The 22,722-nt window shown below is 44.7% G+C and overlaps 1 protein-coding gene across 1 annotated transcript in view; it reads right to left on the bottom strand.

Annotated features, from left to right (window-relative positions):
* NMT1 (N-myristoyltransferase 1) overlaps positions 1 to 20,950 on the bottom strand; it is a 30,806-nt gene extending 9,856 nt beyond the window's left edge. The window contains exons 1-8 of the mRNA XM_066631306.1: positions 20,835 to 20,950; positions 9,892 to 10,000; positions 9,315 to 9,459; positions 8,676 to 8,794; positions 7,280 to 7,371; positions 5,452 to 5,568; positions 4,753 to 4,923; positions 2,801 to 2,909 (exon numbers count right to left, since the gene is read on the bottom strand). Coding sequence (XP_066487403.1) covers positions 2,801 to 2,909; positions 4,753 to 4,923; positions 5,452 to 5,568; positions 7,280 to 7,371; positions 8,676 to 8,794; positions 9,315 to 9,459; positions 9,892 to 10,000; positions 20,835 to 20,941 — 969 coding nt within the window. The 5' untranslated portion in view covers positions 20,942 to 20,950. The remainder of the gene's footprint in view (positions 1 to 2,800; positions 2,910 to 4,752; positions 4,924 to 5,451; positions 5,569 to 7,279; positions 7,372 to 8,675; positions 8,795 to 9,314; positions 9,460 to 9,891; positions 10,001 to 20,834) is intronic.
* Between the last annotated feature and the right edge of the window lie 1,772 nt (positions 20,951 to 22,722).

Genomic DNA, 22,722 nt, shown 5'->3' with positions numbered 1-22,722 from the left:
TAGCTTCTGCACACCTGCTCAGAAGAAGGGGCCCACATACAAGTGCCTTCTGCAGGGCACATTCTTCTCACTGGAAGTTGTTCCATTTGCTAATGCTTCAAATTAAATCAGAGTGAAAAACCCTGAAGGAATGCAGCTCGATGAGTAAACAATTTTGGTTGGGGCATATGTGAGACTTGGAATGAGGCTCTGAAGGAAAAATGCATTCTTTACAGACGTCTGATCTCTTCCAGCCACACTGTAACTTCCTGCTCCCGTTCTCTGCCCAGCAACTGAGTCAAAGGAGAAAAAAGCAGGGCCTGTGTGAACAACAATCTAAGGTGGTATGCTAGTGCAGTGTTATCCTGCTACACACTGACGCTTCTTCTTCTGAAAACCTCTACTGGACTTCTGGTTTGAGGCAAAATCTCCCACAGGACACATCAAGAGTCAGTGCATGCAGAGTGGCTGCCACAAGGGTACCACGTGACAACTGCCCCTGTGTGTTATCCAGTTATCAGCAGGATTGGTCACTTGGCAGATCAGGGGATTTCTTTCTGCTCCATCTTATTAAAAAAAATTGATGGACCACAGGATAAGTTACCCATCAATACAAGGAGTAGCTGCAAGCACAGGCATAGCTACCTTTTCAGCACTCCATATGGCAGCCATAATACATGTGCCAGTCCAGAGCAAACCTTGATTTACACAGAAATCTCTCTCTCTTAGCACAAGCCCCCAAACTCTTATGCCCTTCCTTGAAACTCTCTAGCTGGCTTCTAACAAGTATGATTTGTGATAACAAGCCTCACTTGTTATTGCAAGACTGACCCTGGAATTAAATGGCTTTTAGAATCAGTGAGTCAAGGTGGTGTCAAAGACCCCAAGTTAAACACCTTCCCAAGAATGAGACCACTCATCTTTCATTTCACCAGTCAACACCACAATCCACACTAAGATGGAGTGGGAGGTTCATACTCAGAGAGCAGGAGGAGTTCACCATTCAGTATTCACCATTCACACAAGTAATCCACACAGAACAGGGGAAAGCAAACAGTACCCTCACTCCCAGTTACTGAGCAATCTGACCTTGCAAAAGTTCCTAAAGTTTTTGTCAGTCTGAGTGCATGTAGAGCCCATACACTGAGCTAGTCCCTACGAAACTGAGAGGGAGATAGAATGATCTCTGTCTTGCCATTTAATCAGTATAGCTGGGGCCTCGTTATCTACAAGGGATCCGTTCTTGGACCCCCTGTGAATACTGAAAACTGCAGCTAATGAAATCTATGGTTTTCGCCCCTTTAAGCCCTCTGAAGGTGACCAGAGTTACACTACACTACAGTCAGTAACGGAGGGCTTTCTGAAGCCTGCAGAAGCCATGCGCATCTGCCTGTGGCCTCTGCGGGCTTCAGAATGGCCTTTTTGGCTGAACCTTTACTTCCGGTTTCCCTCAGGCTGGCCTCTGCAGGCTTCAGTGCAACAGTGGTCACCTCCGGAGGGCTCAGGGTGCGCCAAGTTTGGCTCAATGCGGATTTGGGGGACCCGGGTTGAGACAGATCCATGGAGTTACAGAGGCCCCATCTGTATTTTCCCAGCTTTTGATAGCTTAGGTTCAAGTTTTGTTCCCCCCCCCCCCCCGAATTAAAACTGGAGGGACACTGTATTCTTCAACCAAAAATGTTTATTTTTAGAGCACAGAAGAGCAAGAAATATCTATGCTCAGAGGAGAGCATCTTCTGTTTGTGTCACTATTCTGAATGGACTACTGGATTAGGAAGGATGCAAACCTAGAGCAGAGTTTCATTCCAAAACCAATAAATAGCTCCCTTTTGGGGGGGAGGGGGAGAGGGTAACTCTGATGCACTGCTGCACCCAGAGTCATTGAACAATACAATTACAATTGATACAGAGATGTGGCAGATTTCCCCATTTCCAGAAGAGGGGGACTGGAAGATGGCAACTTTCAGAGTGGTAACTCATCCAGAGATGCAGCAGACAACCTTTGCTATGGATGGATGCATTTGCCTCACAAGCATTTTCAATTATTGTAATTATAGTCATTCCCCCATATCTGTAGGTAATACACTCCTGCTGTTATCGTGGACACCCAAAATTGTGGATAGCAGCAAACCTATACTCAATGATGCTCCCCACAAGCCCTCCAAACTGCTTCCTCTTCACACCTTCTTGTTAGCATTAACAAGGAAGGGCAAAGAGGAAGTGGTTTGGAGGACTGCAAACGGGCAAAGAAAACAAAAAAAGAACAAGTGTGACAGGGTAGGGAATTTGTGGACTGCGGATACCAAGACCATGGATATGGGCGATGACTATTTCTCATGGTACGCTAGCATAGTGTGCTTCGTACAATCTGGGAATCATTGCTCCAAATGCAAAATAATCTCAAGTGCTATTGAAGAAGAGAAATGTGGTGATGGTGGGGTTAGGGGAAGCACAAAAATGAGTGTATGCTAAGATGGAATGGAAGAAGGTACCTTTCTAATCATGATAGATCACAGCAAAGCTACAGAATACAGCTCAAAACACACCGCCCCATAAATCAGATCTAACTTAGCATAGATCCCAAACACAGTTCTTTACTTTGTGCCTCGCAATCATGTATTTAAAACCACCGGAATTATGCAAGAGGCGGGGCAAACCCTTTCCAATTATAAAGAACAGTCTGGGCCTCCCCATTTCCCTTGACTTCTTGGAGACACTTGTGGTGAAAAGCTGGATAAGTTAGAATTTCTACTCGACTGCTCCTTGCATCCAAATCTCCACCCACTGCTCCTTTTGGATGGCTGCCCTACCCATCACGCACCTCTGGTAGCCGATAGAGCTTCATGGTGCGCTGCATTGTCATGTTCCTGCTCAAGTGGGAAAACTTGACTTCAATTAGCTTGCGTGGATTCAGGGATCGATGCCAGTACCTGTCAAGGAAAGGAGCCCTCCAGATTATTCATCCCATGTGTATCTCCTTCATCCACAGAGGGCCCTCGGTAACTTGAATCCTCTCAGCAAGATCTAACTCTGCGTTTAGATATCCAGGGCACAGTATATATTTTTCCTGGATTAAAGTGAGAGGTATACAGTAATTTACTCTTACATTCAAAAAGACATTTAAATTTCTTCAGTCAGTTTCCTGAATACCCTAGTAACAATGGGATTTCCTTCCTGTTCGCCTAGTCCAGTGGTTTTTCACCTTTTTCATCTCATGGCACACTGACAAGGTGCTAAAACTATTGAGGCACACCGTCGGTTTTTTAACAAGGCACACCACACTGCCAGTGGGGGGCTAACATCCCCCAATGGCCCTACTAATAAATGACCCTCCCCCAAACTCCCATGGCATACCTGCAGACCATTCAAGGCACCCCAATATGCCACGACACACTGATTGAAAATCACTGGTCTAGTCAGATTCAGATTTATTACCGTCGCAGACCAGCCCAAAATAAAATCAACACAATTATAACATGAGAAATATAACAAAGTGAGAATAAAATAATAGACAGTTGTTTAAAATCCAGTTACGTTTAAAATCTAGTCAGTCAAGGCCTGAAAATGCCATCCTGATTCCTGGACAACAGTGATGCTTCTGGGATTCCTCACACTTACCAACGATAGCATGGGCTGCACCCACCTCTCTACCAAAACTGGCAGACAAGACTACCTGATGCCCCTCCATTTAACGGTGCAGGCATGGAGAGGTGGATACATTCAAAATGGTGGATTAGTCAGTCTCTCAAGGCATACTGGCACCCTGCTGTGCAAACCTCACATTTGGAGCACCGCTGGTCTACCCTTTTGCAATCTTATTTGCTTCACTTTTGCTCCAACTCAGGGGTGGGCAAACATTTTGGCAGGGGGCCCACATCATCTCTCTGACACTGCATCAGGGGCCAAGAAAAAAATTTACATTTCAAATCTGAATAAATTGACATAAATGAATACATTAGAGACAGAACTTACGAGAACTCATATGAATGAATGAATTTTACTGAGCTTATTTATAATACACAAGAGAACTGTAATACAGGCATGTAGAACCACATGAGAACTATGAACTGTTTTGCCATACGCCTCTTGCACAGTGAAAACATACAAACCAAGCCAGAAACACATGGAGACATAAGTTGTTCAGAGACAGTGGGGGGAGGGAGGAGAAATAATGCCCAGGGAAAAGCAGAAAACACATGGAGACTATAAAAGGCCTTGGTCTAACTCAGCCCACAGTTCGTGTCTGGTGGTTGTGACTGGCAGTCATGGGCCAGAGGCTTATTGGAGATTGTGGGCTCCTTGCGGGCCAGATTGAGTGTCCCCTAGGGCCAAAAATGGCCCCCAGGCTGGGGTCTGCCCACCCCTGCTGCAACTCATGCTTCTTCATTCTACAAAACAGTAAACTAAGCGAGGTAACCAGACTGGCGAGGCAGCATCAAGCTTGACTTCTGCTTCCAAAAGCTACACCAGAAGGGAGTTTCATATGACTGCAAAGTTTGCTTTTGGAATTTAGGGGCTGGCTGGCTCAGTCGATAGTTCTCTCTTGTTCAGAGTTTCTCATCTCAGGTTTGGTGGCTTCCCTTCCACTTGGCTCTAGGACTTTCCTATGCGAAACACCAGTGCAATCAACATCGCACAAGGAGTTTCATAGTCAAGGATAAGCAAGGAAGACAACTTTTATGACATTAGGAAGTGAAACCACTGGAAGAATAAACAGAAAAGAAGCCTTGGGCAAAAACATAAAAATCCAGTTAGGATACTATTAATGCTTACCTGCAGGTCCCAACAGGTTTTGGCAGCACCACACCAGCAGTGTACACTGCCTGGAAAATTCCCTCCAAGTGGACCCTTCGGGTGATCTCCCTGATCAGAACAGGCGCCACCCGCTTGGAACGCAGTTTCTTGTGCACACAGAGGAAGTTTATCTCTACCATATTCTTTTCCCTTAAAGCAAAAAAACAACAATGAACAGCTTGTTGCCAGTCATGGAAAACAAACTCAAGAACAGTGGAAGAGACATGCAGCTGCCCAGGATTTTATTAAGTCTCATTTCTAGAGCAACAAATCTAATAAGAGCATTTTTTACAGAATCAATAAATAGACATTTCAGGTACAGGCTTGCAAAGTTTCGGTGGAAGACTTCCAACTTCTAACTAATTTCTAAACTGAAAGGTGCTGGGGCTCAAGCCAGCCTTGAAGTCCTGTCTACTTGTTTCTCATGGAAATTTGCAACAACAAATTACGAAGCACTCCATATATGCTCAGAGGCCCTCTGCTTATTTGAAAGATTAGAGTCAAATCTAGATGCTAGAATCAAAAGAACTGATAAATTCAATTAATTTGAACTTAGTTTGGTTCAAATTAAAACCCAACTCCAACCCACAAGAGACTTCATTAAACCATCACCCATGGTTGGGGGAGTTCCCTCTCCTCAAACAAGGGCAAAGACAGCAAAGTGCCTACATAACTTACGCTTCATATATACGGATAGTGGCAGGAATGGCGCTGATGAAGCCAACAAGCTTCTTGCTCGAGATGACCCTCACTCCACAGTGCCACTGGGGCAGCCAACCTGGAGGACGCAATGCCCTGGAGAGGAGAGCCAGTGTTAAGATGCTTTAATTCAAGAGACCTCACAACGCTGTTACTGAACCACAGATCACCTCACCAGCTAAACCATCCTAGGTCAAAATGCTGGAAAAGACTTCTTCTCAAGAGTTGCTATAGGTTGGGCAAATAGCAGTGAAATGGAAATGCATTTGGATTGTCCACATAAAGGCAGCTCTTTAAACAAACAGAAAACGGACACCACCATAAACACAAGAACAAACTTCTAGCACTTGATGGCTGTATAGCTACAGATCTCTAGTGGTCAGGGATGGAGCCTTGCATATACACAACACTGACAGAATAAGGTTGGCAAAATGTTCTTAATTTGTACGAGAATCGCAGGCAGAATTTGCGTGGCAAACTTGTGTCCTTAAAGCCCTCTTCAATAGCCATTTTGAGTCACTGGCTGGTTTAAACTTAACCTGTTTTTCGACACCCTGAGGTCCAGTTTATCCCATACATCACAGCAAGTATGTTGTGTGCAAACTATGAACAACCCCACAGCAGAAAGCAACAGAAGGAGTGCCGGCTGATACAGGTAGTTGGCATTTTCTCCTAACAATAACGTAGCTTCTCTTTCTACCTTCGTCTTCTGTTCCCTTAATTAAATCTGCCTGGTCCCAACACATATATACTAATGTCAACATGCCATGTAATCTGAGGTTATCAATTCAGCGTCTTGAGTAAAATGGATTTTTACCCATGGTTGGATTTTCAGAGGTATAAGCAAGACAGCATGAACCCTTTTGATGTTCATTTCAACAACTTGCCTGAACAATTTCTTCTTTGTTTTGCATAGTTTGCTGACATAAATTACCAAGCAGGAAATAGCACTCTGGCTGATAAATTAGCAGCCCAGAATTTATGCCTTCTCACATGCCTGATCATTCTCTTGTTAGTAGGTTTCAGAGAAGCAGATGGGAGAGAAAAACAGGTTTGCACAGAAGAAACTGGAAGTTCAACTGTCTTGCCTGAAGGTCTCTCCTCCAAAGTGTCTCCCCACCAACAGGTGCCTCCAATCTTGGGTTTGAACCACCATATCTACACACCGCTACTTGCCATGTACAACTATCAGAATAGATATGATCCCGAGTTAAGGAGATTCCAGTTCATGACATTGAGTTGGAACTCCAGATATATCAACTGAACTTGAAACAAAGCAGTCTCAATTCTGATGGGTTCTTCCGATCTTGTAATTAAGTCCATAAAATGACTTTTACTTGCCTGCTTATGAACAACTCAGGGAGGTGAGTTGGAACATACTATTGGTGGTGGCAGGGTTTTCTCTTCTAATCTCTTAGCACTGTGGATGCAGCAGTTTTGCTGATAATATTCTATTCTGTTCATCATTTTCCCTGTTTCATTGCTTTCCCTTCAGAATTCACCAGGAAATGTCCCTATATCACAATTTAGGGTTGTTTCTAGTTGTATTCTAAGGGGGGGGAGGGAACCAGTAGGAGCTGACTACCTGGACCATCATCAGCAAAGTCATCACTGCCCAGAGATGCAGTGTTAAAAAGTTCAAGAAAAAGGCTGGGCTGGCATGATTCACCCACAGAGAATTCCTGGTCAGGAGATGACCACTGAAAAGTCAAGGTTGGAGCATTCATCTCTAAATTGGACTTCTGCATAGCAGAGGAAAGGAAAATGGAGACAACCTCTGAGGGATTCAGAAAAATCCACAACTCACCATAGGAGGAACTCTGGTGAATAATCAAATCGGAACATGTTGTCATCGTCTTCCACATAATTCTCATTTAGGAGAGTGTACAGCTCTTTGAGCTAAAACAACCAAAATAAATGTAATCTGCTTTAGGAAACAAAGTTATATTTTAAGAGACAAGCATTATCCAACAGGACAGTGGTTGGAAGACTGGTCAGAGAACCCTTGTGAAGGAAAAACCCAGCACACTAAACCAGAATTAGACATGGCCTGGGAAGACTTGGGCTCATTATTCTCTAAGTTCCCCTCTGGTAAAACAAGAATAGGTACCCACAGGGTTTCTGTGAGGACTAATAAAATAAACCCTCTGAAGGTGTTTGCAAATTAGAGGTGGCATACAAATGGGCAGTAATTGAAGAGCATAATGACACCTTTGCTATAATGCAGTCAGTGCTTTTTAATATGAGAGAATAAGACAGCTACTTTAAATGAGACACCAGCAGCCAGTTGTTAAAAGGTAATAAGTTCATCTACCATTTACTCTTAAGGTGCTGGGAGGCTCTGTGTGTGGTTCAGCACAGAATATCTAGGTCTTGGGACCTACTGTAAAATTATAGTACAAAAAGTATAATGTGCACAGACTAGGTGAAGGCAAAGCACACTCTTCCAAAGGTATAAAGAGTATACAAGCTGACTCAAGACAAATGACCCAAGCTACACAGGACAGAGCAAAGCGAACACTTCCTTCATGCAACAAGCCAATGGCAAACTCTGCAAGAGAAAATGGTTTTTAGGAGGGATCAGGGTGACCAGATGTTATAACTGCAAAGGAGGATAAGGCACCCCAAAATGTAGGACATCCAAGAATAATGTAGGACATTATAAAATAAAAGCTAAAAACACTCGTATATTGATTTTATGTGGTTAATTCAAACGCTATATTACTTATTATTAAATTTAAAACTACTATATTATTTATAACAATTACAAGAAGGCTATGCACTGCCTGCAGGGGCCTTCTCACAAAAAAGGAGGACTTTAAAGTTCTTTTCCAGGACACGAGATTAAAAAAAAGAGGACATGTCCTGGGGAAAAAGGACATCTGGTCACCCTGGGAGAGACAGGAGAAGAACAGCACAGAGAGAACAAATGGTCAAAAAGAAGGTGCAAGCAGTTAACAAAAGTCATTAGTACAGGAGCTTGTGAGTGGACTAAAAAGAGAGAGAAAAGGGAGGATAAGATGGGACAATCCAGGAAAGTTCTGGAAAGCTTTTGATGCAAAGGAGTAAGACCCTGAAGCTAATGCAGAAAGCAACCATGAGACACAATTGCAGCAACCGGGTGGGGCAGGAGGGAAGAAGAAAAGGAAATGATTTCAAGGAAAACCTACTCAGATGGCTAAGTCTGCCTCATCCCTACTCACCACACCTCGATCCCCTAAGTCCAAGGCATCCCACATAAAGCCCTGAGGCAAGGTGTAGGGCTCCTGGCGGATATTGTCTTTGTCTGGCTCAACAGGACCATGCGTATTCACTACTTCTCCTGGGAGAGGGAGAAGAAAATAGTTAGAGCAGGCTGTCCCCACGTATGATGAACAACCCACAGGGCACTCCAGGATCTGCCTAGTTGGTTTTCAGGTTTGCATGCTGGTACTGCACTTGCTTCTTCAGAGCAAGTTCAGCCTTCTGTCCCCATACCTACAGTTCCATATGCTTCCATATGCTTCTATGAGGTCCAGTTCCCAGTGCTGTTGAGAGGGCCCATGTAGTACCCTTCCTGTTTTCCCACCCTAACCATAAGTCCTGTTTCTAGTCCTTGAATATTACCTCTACCCAACTGGCCCAATCTTTTTTAGTCACACAAATGACACAGTTTCTTTGGGTGAAGATGTTGGCTGCAGAAGTCTGGTACACCCTGCCTCTTATTACTCTATTAAAATATCTTTACCCTACAAGAGTTGCACAACTCCTCAAAAAATACGGGGAGGTCTTTCCAGCCTCAGTTAGCCCTATCAGATAGAAGAAGGGGGGGTGGGAGAGGGAAAGACACTCAATGTATGTACCTAATTTTGGAACTGGCTGTGTGTCCCAGAACTGGTAGCTACGTTTGGTGGCTTCCTCCATTGTCTTGGCAGGTCCTTGTCCTACTGAAAATAGTTCAATAGCCTTTTGAATCTCCTGCATTCTTTCTGCTGGCAATGAATTCACCTGCAAGTAAACCAAAGAGAAAATAAGTCAACAGACTGGAAGCCCTAATATTTTGCACTTTCCTGATTTACGGGAAAGTTTAAATATTCAAGGGGGGGGGGAATTCAGCGGTACGAAGTGGAACAATATCCTAGCCAAAAAACGTTAAACAAGCTCCCCCAATTCCACGTCTCCCCACTCTGAAAATAAAAAAGTTATAAATTTGAAGATGATGTTGTGGATCCAAAAGTTCCAGAAGGAGCTAATACTCCTTGTGACCAATAACTCCTTTCGCAACTCTAGGGAAGTCTGAGGGGGGGGGGCATCACAGCTGAAATCCATTCCCCTAGGAACAATGCCCTGTCTTCTCTAATTTAACTTGAGAGTACCTAGAAGACAGTACAGTTTGGGGAGACTACGTTTGAGCGATTTGTGTAATTTCCCCCCTTTTACCTTTGCAGACTGATCCTGGGTTGAATCAAGTTGATCCCCCTTGTCCTTCTTTCGTTTCTGTTTCTTTTTCTTCTTTTTACTCCCACTGTCATCTGCTGGGCTTAAGCCACTGAGGAAACAAAGAAGTATGATTGGTGGACTTTTAAGGGTTTACTCGGAAAACATTCAAGCCACTTCAGTGGGAGAGTAAGGAGACTCCAAAGGAACCACTGATCTGGTTCCTTGGCGCTGGAAACCCAAATTCTACCAAAGGTTTGCATGAATGGAATGAATATTCGTGCCTCACACAATTTATACAAGTATTGTTGACAGGGGAACGTGGTATTTGGAGTGCCAGTTTTGTGATAAAATAGAAAAGAAGCCATGTAATAATGAATATGTACAACATGACACTTGTCACTGCACTGCAAATATGGCAGATTTGCCTCACTTTGTCTCCACACACCTTATCATCTCCACTTTCTTCATTTAATGGAATTCCATGACAGGTGGGGCCTCAGTATCCATGAAGGATCCGCTCTCAGACCCCCTGCAGATACTGAAAATCACAGATAAGCGAATCTGCGATTCTTGGCTCCTCACGCCCTCTGAAGGGGTCCAGAGCTCTGGTCTCCTCCAGAGGGCTTTCTGAAGACTACAGAGGCCAAGTGCATTCGCCCGCGGCCTTTGGGGACTTCAGAATGGCCCAGAGAGGCAAAAAAATGCCACTTACAGTTTTCCTCAGAAAACCTGAAATGGCATTTTTATGTCTTTTAAGGCATTCTGAGACCTGGGGAAGCCCTCCAGGGGTTTTCCCAGGCTTCAGAATGCCTTAAAAGGCATAAAAAGTCACTTCTGGTTTCCTGAGGGACACTGGTAGTGGCATTTTTTTCACCTCTCCAGGCCATTCTGAAGTTTGCAAAGGCCGCGGGTGGATGCAAATGGCCTGTGCAGGCTTCAGGAAGCCCTCCGGAGAGGACCGGAGCATAGCTACCATCACCTTCAGAGGGGCAGGCTGAGCTAGATTCACGGATACACGATCCACAGATATGGAGGCCCCACCTGTAATTGAAGTCAGAAGTCAGACTTCTGACAAAAACCAGTTGATTACAAACAGTTGTACCCTAACCTAACTCTCCACACAGCAATGCAGAGGCACCAATGTGGTATTTGCTGCATCCCAAAGGGGAATGGTGGCCTTGTGCGGCCTCCTTGGGGTAAGGGAATATTTGTTCACGTTCCATGGGGTAAGCCCCCACTGCCCCCATGGATCAACTCAGACCTGTGCCAGCAATACTGCTGACACAAGTCTGCGTAAAACCACGAAGGCGGATCAGGCGTGGGAAGGGGGGTTAGCATTCAGAAGGTGACACTGCCACTAAACTCACCCCCTTCCCAGGCCTGATCCACCCTCCATCCTGCCCATCATCTCTCCATTTCACCCCATCCCTGCCACCCTCTTGCCCCCTATGCAGTCTTACCTATGGCAGGGGGCAACTTTGCTCCACCACAACATGGACCTGCCAGCTTGTGGCAGCCAGGCTGCACTCACCAGCATAGCACATTTGAAACAGCCAGAAACAACACACATTCCACGGGCATATCTGGGGGATAGGATTGGGCCAAAAGACTATGCAAGTAGTTAGCTCTTTACAGCCAGAATTACACCAAGTTAGGCAATAACACCACTTGGGCATTATGCTGATAATGCATACTGTTGCAATATTTTGGAATCCGACTTAATGTTATGGTTTTAGTATACGCAGAAAAACAACCCTGTTTAGCAGAAGAAATGGCACCCCACATAGGGGCACTATTATGTTTTCATATTGGAGATTTTAATACATTTGAAAAAGTACTGTACCCCAAATGGTTCCACTTTCCTGCAGTCAGTGCACTGCAATGGGATGTAATTATTGGCAGACAAATATCTTTATTGTCCATTATTTATTCAATTTTTACCCCATCCTTTTACCTGAAGGGCAGCCAAGGCAACTAACAATTAAAATACATAATAGATAAAATACGTAAACTACAAAATACAAACAAAACTTTAAACTATAAAACGGACATTAATAGCTAGCCTATGGCAAACAACAGCAATAAAAAAACCCAACAATTAAAACATTAAATAAATTACTAAAAAGCAGTCATCATACCCTCTAACAAGACCCCAAAGGCTTAATGGAATAAAAATGTCTTTAAATTACATGTCTTTGAACTGAACAACCATTAAAAACCTCCATGAAACCGTAGGGATAAAGGTTAAAAGCCATTTTTTGTGGTTTTCAAATTTCATCAGGGACCTTTTTCCATGCTGACTTGACTGCCAAGAAACCCCTGTGTATGTACAGGATTCTAGGATGTCTTCAAGGTCTGCTGCTGGCCTCATTGCTGCTCTGCACAAGCCAAGCATGCAAACTAGAACAAATTAGACATTCCTCCTTAATTGTGGACAAAGTGTTTGTTACCAGCTGACAAGCCCAAGTGGGCAATGGTCTAAGATAGGTTTCTCCACAATCTTCAATACTGCTTGGAGCTAAAGTCTTCAGGTGAGTAGTTTTTGACCATCAAAGAAAACTGTTTCATAACAGCCTTGGCTGACAAGGCTCCCATGCATGTTGGCTTAGGAAGCCCTTCGTGTTGTAGAGGACTCTGGGAATATGGGAATATTCTAAGGCACACACTCAGTTCATCTAGAGCAGGGGTGCCCAAACCCCGGCCCTGGGGCCACTTGCCACCCTCAAGGACTCCTAATCAGGTTCTCAGGGAGTCCCCAGTCTCCAATGAGCCTATGGCCCTCTGGAGACTTGCTGGAGCCTGCACTGGCCTGATGCAACTGCTCTCAGCATGCCAACTGTTCAACCTCTTGCTTGAGCAGTGGGATGAAGGCTCCCTCCACTGCTTGCTGTTTCACATCTGTGATGCAGCAAGCAGTAGCAGCAAAGGCAAGACTGACCTTGCTTTGTGCAAGGCCTTTTATAGGCCTTGAGCTATTGCAAGACCTTCATTCATTAATATAATTTCCATCTCTGATATATTCATTTATGTAAATTTATTCAAATTTGAAATGTGAAATTCTTTTTTTTCCCCTGGCCCCCAACACACTGTCAGAGAGATGATGTGGCCCTCCTGCCAAAAGGTTTGGACACCCCTGATCTAGAGCACTGGGAAGGCCTGCCGGGTCTCACTACTGACTGGCACAAAGACATACCCTTCTGACCGAACGTTGCAAGTAGTGAAGTGCAAAGCCTTAAAAAAAAAAACAGAATCCTGTCCGTCTTTAGTGATCTTCTAAGAGAAATCCCACCTATGTTTCCAAAGAATGCCAGTGTTCCCTGAACACGTAGTTTGAAATCCATTCTTAAATTCCCCCTAAAACAGACAATTCTATAACTAAAATGTTAAAAATATTTCCTATAAACTACTAAGGAAGAACCTCACAACTTCCCCGGGTAGCTTATTCTAAGCCTCAGCTGCTTTTCTAGTTAGAAAGTTCTTCCTAACGCTAAGTCTATAGCCACCTTTTTGTAGTGTGAAAACTACTGCCTCACTGCCAACGACTCTCTGCTCCCCACTACAAGCTGAGCCATGCTGCCTGAGATTTAGATGCTTGTAAATCCTACTTGGCAAAGCCATAGCTAATCAGGTACGATACTTACAACAAGTAATCCTTTCAGGAATCAGAGGGATAGCAGAGCAAGTCTGGGCAAGATACCAACAAAAGGTGGGGAGGGGAGGAGAGGAATCACATGTGAATCATACATTGTGGTGAAGCTGCACACAGAGAAAACCAGGCTATAATGCTAAGCTCTTGGACTCTGCAGTGCAGACAAGCCACATGCCACACAGGTCAATAACCGAGAACAAGGGTTTAGAAACTTTACATGCAACTGCCATTCATGACATACAGACCTTGCACTATGCACACTCACATGCTAACACTGTCACATTCTCAGAAACTATAAGCCCACCAATTTCTAGTGCAGAGGGACAACATGTGCCCAAAGGGAAGTCCAAATGCTAGTCTTGTTTTGGGAGAGTTTTGTCAAAGAAAGAACTCCATTGGAGACAATGCGCACAGGAGATATTTTGCACTAAACAGGAACACACACACTCAAAAGGTCAACTGGATTGAACGATTTTTGTCTAGGAACTACCATTTGAATTTTAAATGGCTATTTTCTATGTAATACATACTAACTCTATTCATTTCTGCCCAACCCACAGGTGTACATATTTGATCCTGTTGCAGATATGCAATGTTGGGCAGAAATGACTCAAGGAAGTTCAAAGAGAGGATTACAATTTATTAACATGCACTCATTGAGAAAAAGAGGTGGGAGGCCGGTGATGACAGGCAGAGAAGAAAGAGAGGTGAGGCAGGAGGCTGTGTAGTCAACAGCTCCTGCCCAAGACAAAGGCAAACCAGCCAAACCAGGGAGGAGGACCAGGGTGCCTTAACCCCCTTCCCTGAAGCAAGTCTGAGGCCTCTCGCCGGGGCATGCCCGCCTCAAATCCCGACAGCAATGGTTTTCAAACTCTCCTGGAGAGTTTGAGCCATTATAAGTGCTTGCGGGGGCGGTGGGGGCAGCAGGGCGATCCCCAGGATCGCTGCAGGGGCTTGGGTGCACTTACCCCAGCCTCCTGGGGATGCGGGGAGCCTGGTGCGACCTTTGGCAGGACTCCCTGCAGCAGTGAAAGCGGAGTGATCGTGCATCACTTCCGCTTTAGCCTCCTCTCTGCCTCCAGGCTGCCCCGGATAGGGCAGAGGCCATGGCCCACAGGCTGGGGCGTCGTGATGCCTCAGTTTGAAAAGCCCTGCCCAACAGAAAGAATCACGCAGGTCACTAGTAAATGAGACCCATGGAAATAATGTCTTTCAATTCCAAATAGCAAAGGATTCTGTACACATGACCATTTTATGGTATCATGATCACTACAGCATTGGTACAGAAAGGCTAAGAGCCTGAACTATACATGTCCCTGGTATGAATCTTGCCTCTGCCTCAAATTCACTAGGTGGACTTAGGCAAGTCTCTTAATTTGCCGCAGTCTTGCTCCTCCCTCTGCCATAATATGGGGATAATGAGATTGACCTACCTTACTGATACAGTAATACCTTTCAAAACACTGTTTTCTTTAACACTGATTCAACATGGTACTTGACTTCCTGGAGTGGATCCCCTATGTTATGAGAAGTATTACTGCATTGTTGTTAGGTTTTCAACAAGACTATACAAGTGAAGCCATCCGAATACTACCAAAATACTATCTATATATTACCAGAAACTTCCTTAATTCCATTCCATCTTCAGAGTATAGCATACTTTCTTTTCAAGTATTTCACATCTCCAAGTAATTCACACAGTTCCACAGCCTACTCCCTATGACCTCTTTCCTTGAGGGAGATGATTAGCTTGTAGATTAATTTCATCAGACAAAAAAATTTCAAAATAGAATGATATGGAAAATGAATCAAGGTGAGAGGTGAGTCAGAACTATTAAACCAGGGTAATCTCATGCAGCACACTTCCAGCGTGGGGCAATTGAGCTGGAAAATCAGGCTGGGATTGTTTCTAGAACTAATGGTCATATGCCTACAAGTCAGTATCATTTTTCCCCCCCTGAAAAAAGATATTGGGATATCAGATACCTGAGATTTCTCCAGTCATGCTTTACTATAATATTTCTGAATAATCAACAACAGGGGAGTTTACCGGATTGTGAGTAACACCCTACTACTTCATGACCACCCAATAAAAGATCTCCCGAAGCGTAGTATATAACCTCCCCAGAGTGCTGGTTTGCAACTGTTTTTGCCACTGTATTGGGTCAAAGCCATCTACCCCCAAAAGGGCCCACCACGAAGTCCTGTGGCTATTTTTGCTAATTCCACTAAATTCTTCCCTCACTTCTGGGCAGACAACTGTATGAGGAAGGGCACTTTGGTCCACGGGCTGCCAGCGGCTGATGCCTACTCTAGGAGAAAATTAACAGCTTGCTATATTATTAATTAATTAATTAATTAATTAATTAATTATTATTATTAACTTTATTTTTACCCCAACTTTCTCCTTGGAGGGACTACAACAAAGGTTAAAACAAATTAAAAAACATAATTTAAAAACAGATAAAAGCATATTAACAACACATCATAAAAACAGTAGTCAGATAAAAAAGTAGTCAGGTAAAAGAATATAGAGCAGCAAATTATAAAAGCATAGGCCTGTAACCAGGTGCTAAAAAGGTATTAAAAGATGTTAAAAAGATGTTTAAAAGGCCAGGAACTCAGAAGGCGAGTCTTCAGCCCTCGCCGAAAAGTTTCAAGAGAGGGAGCAGTTCTTAAGTCAAGGGGAAGGGAATTCCATAGCGTTGGTGCCACTACTGAGTCTATCCAAAGTTACAAAGTACTATACTATACAAGATATACATTGTATATATACTGTGCAGAGAAAGAATATAAGTGAGTGACAGAAGTCAATATGAAGTCAGTTTGACTGGATTGGAAGACTACAATTGGAAGACTGGAAATCTACTTATAAACCAGTAACACCCAATGTGGTTAAAAAAAGGTACACAGAAGAAAGAAAAACCCAAACACGAAGGTAAGAAGCCTCTGGAAAGATGAACCAAGCAATGCGACTGTCATCCCCATGAGAATTCATTCTTCTCCCCCATTAGCCACTTGCTTATTCCACAGTAAACTTTTGTTGGGTTTTTTTTAAATTTTAAAATCCTAAGCAAATGCAACAGCAATGAAGTAGAACAGTGTTTCTCAAACTGTGGGTTGGGATCCACTAGGTGGGTTGTGAGCAAATTTCAGGTGGGTCCCCATTCATTTCAATATTTTATCTTTAATAATATATTAGACTTGATTCCACCAAGGTATGTGACTGCATCTGGGGAAATGTTACAGACCTGTACTTTTAACAGGCAACTATGTATATGCTTTTAACAATGATAGTCGATGGGGCTTACTCCTGGGTAAGTGTGGGTAGGATTGCAGCCTAGGATTGTTAAAAATGTTCCTGCTTAGATACTTTATTTACGATCATCCAACCAGCTAATCACAGACAACAAAACAAAATACACAAAATTAAGACCAACACCCCTTTACACATATATAAAATCATAAAATCAGAGATTTACACCCTCAATTTTCTTTCTTACCAACTGTGCAGCATAACAGAAATGGGCAACCCTGAATGATATATCAGAGTGTACGTCAGATAGCAGAAAAGCAAGCTGCTCCTCCACCTGCAATCCTGTTTCAGTACTGAAAATCGGGGAAATAAATTTAGATCTCAATTCATCAAAATATGGACATTGCAAAACAATGCGGGCAGTTGTCTCCACCACATTATGAGGGCAGGGGAACAGTCTCTCTGAATAGAGACGCCTTGCATAATGTCCCAAAAGGACTGCTGATAAAAGCACATTACACCTGGCTTTAGTAAAAGCAACCCTAATTCCTGCTTGATTATATCACTTCCAGTCGTGACATCACTCTTGATGGGTCCTGATAGATTCTCATTCTAAAAAATGGGTCCCAGTGCTCAAAGTTTGAGAACCACTGAAGTAGAAAGCCCACGTAAGCAATTTTGGCACTTGTCAAAGCGGATGAGGAAGAACAAAACATTGGATTAGATAAAAAAAGAGCTGACCCAAATTAGAATGTGAAAAGACTTTTCTTTCCAACTATATATACATAGAAATCAACATTTTTTGCCTCTTCCCCATTTCCCTTGGATAACCAGGGATGGCCAGAAGCACAAGTCTCACACTGGGCGGAGTGTCCCAATATCTTTTAACAAATCAAAAAATACAAATTAGTTTTTTTTTAAATAAATTTTTATTTCCCCTAGTATTACATGGGCAGTGAGCGGGAGTGCTGCAGAACAAATGCTTCAAAACAATTCTGACGAATAACCCAAGCTGTACCCTGGAAGGGAAAGTACATATTGACATATCAGCAAGACTGATGTCAGAAAGGCAAAATTTCCAGGGGTCTGGGAGCGAGGCTTCAGCACTTGCACAGCAAATTGATCCTTGCCAATATTTTATTCTTTAAAATACAGGCCTCCAATTTTGTCAATTCACCTTTTCTGCTCCTAGGCCCATAAAACTGCCAGAACTCCTTTTGCCTGCCTCCTCCCTTTCTACAGGGTCCTTCCTGTTCTTGGAGCATGCGTGACGTTTCATTCATAGCCAGACTTTCAGTTTCCCTTACAAATGCTGCACTTCGTTCTTATTTTATTGCCCAAGTCTTTTGAATTTTTGGGAGCATTCCCTGACATAATGCAACACTGCTTTAGGAGCCACTTATTGAAAGAGTTTGACAAATTTGACAAGTAATTCATGACAGAAGCTCACAGACAGACACCTGCATACCTCTCCCATCACGTAACTATTCAAAGCATAGAAGCTTTATGTTGGTGAGTCCTGATTTAAAGAGTATTGCAAACTGTTATAACAAAGAATAGTTTGGAGGCAGAGGAAGATTTATATTTTTTCCCAAGCAAATGTGTTTGGCATGTACATCCTCACTAGGATCTGGGCATGCAACTGTTAAAGGCATAACATTACGAAAGGGAAAGCATGGTTATTCTCCTTGTGTGTGATGAAGGAACCAATGTCATTTCTGAGACATGTGAAATCTTGAAGGAACTCAGATGATGAAATTGACAGGCCAATTCTACAGAGAGAGATGCTTTTGAGTACTTGATGACAGCAGAAGCCCTATTTAGAGCAGAGCTTTTCTCGTGGTTGCCACTATCCCCCTAGCATGAATCATTAACAACTTTGATAGACAGAAACTGCACAGGTATGGTTTCTTCACATCATTGCAGGGGAAGAAATGTATTAACTGCCCTTCCGTTAAGTTCTCATTCTCAATTCATTATCAATTTTGCACCATTCATGTTATGGCTGCCTTGCCTCTGGCTCCTTAGGCTTATTCCCTTAGGTCTGCAGTTTTCAAACTTTCTGGGAGTTTGAAATCCACAGTAAGTCTTTGCAAGGGCGGGGGGGAGGTAGCAGGGGCAGGAGGCAGCGGCACGATCCCCAGGATCGTGTTGCTCAGGGGGCTGCAGGGACTGGGCACTCACCAGTCCCTGCAGCAGCCATCCCTGTGTGCAGAGCGCCCTGCGCGAGCGCCTATAGGGCACCCCAGGTCAGGGAAAGGGAGAGTGGAGCGATCTGCTCTGCCTCCACAAAAGTGGACCTGCGGAGCCCTGCAGGTGTTCGCGAAGGGCTCCCCACACACAGGGACGGCTGCTGCAGGAACTGGAGGGTGCACCCCAGTCCCTGCAGCCCGGTCAGAATGGAAAGTGTTGTGATTGTGCTCCTCTTCTGGTTTTGCGGAGCGGGGCACAATCGCTCCACACTTTTCCTGACCTGGGGAGCCCTGCCGAAGGTTGAGCAGGGCTCCCCACACCCCTGGGAGGCTGCAGGAGGCTTGGGCAAGTGCACCCAAGCCCTTGCAGCCCCCCCCAGCAGTGCGATCCTGTGGATCGCACCGCTGCCTTCTCCGTCTCCTGGCTGCTCCTGCCCCTTAAGGGGGCAGAGGCCAGGACCCACAGGCTGGGACATTGCGACGCCCCAATTTGAATACCACTGCCTTAGGTTCCCAACCTGTTGGGACTTCTTTTCAGTCCTTCGCTCCTAGACCAGTGGTTCCCAACCTGGGGCAAGTGTACCCCCAGGTACTTGACAGGCCCTTTAGGGGTACTGAACTTGAATAATGGCAAAAAAGGCAGGCCTGTATTAGAATGCCTTGTGGGGTTGGCAAAGCAGGAAGGAAGGCAGCTAGCAGGCTGCAAAAATCCCACCAACTGCTAGTTTCTGGTCATCATTTGTGTATTATTACACATGGATCAGTAGTTGAAAACATACAAATTTGAAATAACAGCAACCATATCAATTACAAACATTTTGATAATATGAGGGGTACAATTTATGGAAATGGCCAAGGGATACGCAAGTGAAAAAACCATTGGGAACCAGGGGCCTAGACCCACAACACTTCTTCTGCCCCAAGGGGTCATGTGATATTTTAATTCCTATTACACTTGACAGCCTCCCTTAGTCTCAGAGAAACGTGGGCTACAAACATTTTAGCAGCTATGCTGATCAACTTTCTACCAGTGGTTCTCAGACTTTTAGCACCAGGACGTGCTTTTTAGAATGAGAATCGGTCAGGACCCACCAGAAGTGATGTCATGACTGGAAGTGATATCATCAGGCAGGAACATTTTTAACAACCCTAGGCTGCAATCCTACCTACACTGACCCAGGAGCAAGTCCCATTGACTATCATTGTTCAAAGCATATACATAGTAGCGTGTTATAAGTACAGCTCTGTCACATTTCCCCAAATGCAGTCACATACCAGGGTAACATCAAGTCCAAGATATTTAAAATACTGAAATGAATGGGGACCCACCTGAAATTGGTTTGCGACCCACAGTTTGAGAAACACTGTTGTACGCTGCACCAACTCAGCAAATTAATGTCATATATCACAAGCTCCAGTGCCTTAGACATCCTTTGTTTTATTCCTTTTTTTAAAACAAACTTGACTTTTCTGTACTACTTTCCTCCAGTCAGGTGTAAAGCCAAATGGGCGTCACAAGGACCCCTCCCCTCCCAGCTGGCTGGAGCCCTCAGGAGCCCAGGGGCGCTGCCCACGTAGGGAACCAGGCCAGGACAACTGCTGAGCCCTCCTCCCAGCCATGCCACTGGAGACGGGGGGGGGGAAAAGCACCGCTTGACTGAGAGGGCGGCCCACCACTCAGAACACGGCAGCCAGCCCGCTCAGCCAATCAGGCGGCAGGCACAGGGAAGGGTCGGGGCGAAGTGCACTTTCCTCTCTCATTGCCCCTTGGAAGGAGAGGCTCCTCGCGCGGTTGACGGGAGGAGGCCCACACCGGCCAGGCTCGGCTCAGCCCAGCCCAGCTCACCCGCGGTTACAGCTGTGCTCGTCCTCGTTCTCGCAGTCGCTGCAGTGCTCGTGGTCGTTCTCCTCCCCCGACGGCCGCCTCACTGCTGTCTCACTGTCGTCCGCCATCTTGGCCGAGGAAAGCCTCGCCGGCTGCCACGCCTGCGCGAGGCCCGAAGCCAGGCCGCGATTGGACGGCGGGCCGCGCGGCGCTCTGGGGCGCGTAGTTTGTGGCTGGCCCTCGACAAAGCGCGAGAGGAGCCATGGCACCCGTGAGCCTTTGGGGGAGAGGAGAGGCGGCGCCCGGCGGTCAGAGGCATGCTGGGAGTTGGAGTTTCCAGGCTCTCACTCTCTGATGGGAGAGCAGTGTGCGACCCTGGAAGCTTCCTGGGTGTTGCTCAGTCCCAGCAAAGATGCTGCCACTCTTGGCTTTGCAGTGCACTTCTCTATATGTTTACTCTGAAGTTACTCACAGTGTAACTTACTCAATAGGCCTTACTCCTAAGCCCAAGAGTAGGTTCCATTATACTCAATGGGACTGCTGAGCAGACGTGTATAGGATTGGGCTGTCACTCTCCTAACTCTTTTCAGAGGAAAAAGGCTAGAAGGCATTGATTCCTGTGACCTTAACATTGCTCTCAAGTGTGTTCAAGTAACACAAGGGTTCATTCTTTATGTGACCAAGGGTGCAATCCTAACCCACTTTCCAGCACCAACATAAGGGCAGTGCAGCTCCAACATAAGGGAACAAACATTCCCTTACTCTGAGGAAGCCTCTGTGAGTGCCACCCAAATACAGGATGCAGCTCACGTCCCATTGGCACCACTATGCCAGCGTTGGAAACTTGGTTAGGGTTTGGGCCCAAGGGACTTACCAGAGCAGTGTTTCTCAACCAGCGTTATGGGTACTACCAGTGATACTTGAGTGGGTTTCTGGTGGTACTCACAGCACCCCTGGACACCTGCCCCCCAGCAGTGCAACCAGGAATGTGACACAACAGAGAGTAGTAGGAGGCTAGGCTGCCGCTTTTCTGTGCTCAAAAAAGACCTCCCATCCACCCTGAGCCTCTTACTGGTGTTTGTTGCTGTTGCATCGGGCCTCCCAACTCAGAAGTAACTGGTGATGATGTCATCGCCAGTTACTTCCAGGATAGGTCTCTGCCCCAAGGGGCTTACAATCTAAAAATAGACACAAGGAAGAGGACTGAGGAAGGGAAGGGGAGTAATGGCAGGATAATCGGGGGATGCTATTATTTCATGTGCACATAGACTTACAGGGCAATCCTGTGTATATCTGCACAAAAGTGAGTTGCTTAATGTTCAATGGAATTTACTACCAGGAAAGTGTATGCTGTATGTAGGATTCTATCTTTATCTCCAGTAGGGTAAGGAGTCTATAAATTGTACTAAAGGTGGGTTTTGGGGAGGGTCAGGTGTAACGATTTGAGTGCTGAACTTGAGCTGGAGAGGTCAAGTTTAGATCTATTCTCAGCCATTAAATTCATATGTTGCAGACAATTCTCATAAATGAAATGCTGTTCTATGTATTTTCTGCATTTGTGGGAAAGTTAATTTTTTGTTGAGGATTGAATAAATTCTGTAACCTTTTATACTTACATAGATTATAGATAGATTTTTTAAAGTGTTCCTCAGTTCTGACCTAGAAACTCTGCTTTTGTAATTCTGGAATAGTTGAAAATATTAGAATCCCAGTTTCCTGGAGTTCTTTTGTAGTGATAGAAATGCATTCCTCACACACTAGAGGCCCTTCACTCTTCCTTTTTCACCAGCAGTAAGGATGACTTCAGGCACAAAAATGTTTCCAGCATTGAGCTCTAGTACAGTGTTTCTCAACTTTTGTCCTCCACTGTACATGGTCCACCTATTCAAAGTATCACCGGAAGGGGCAA

This window comes from Tiliqua scincoides, chromosome 5 (assembly GCF_035046505.1).
Source record: "Tiliqua scincoides isolate rTilSci1 chromosome 5, rTilSci1.hap2, whole genome shotgun sequence".
NCBI classification, from domain to species: Eukaryota; Metazoa; Chordata; class Lepidosauria; order Squamata; family Scincidae; genus Tiliqua; species Tiliqua scincoides.
Note: the sequence above shows the minus strand (reverse complement) of the source record. Positions and strands in the feature narration are given on the sequence as shown.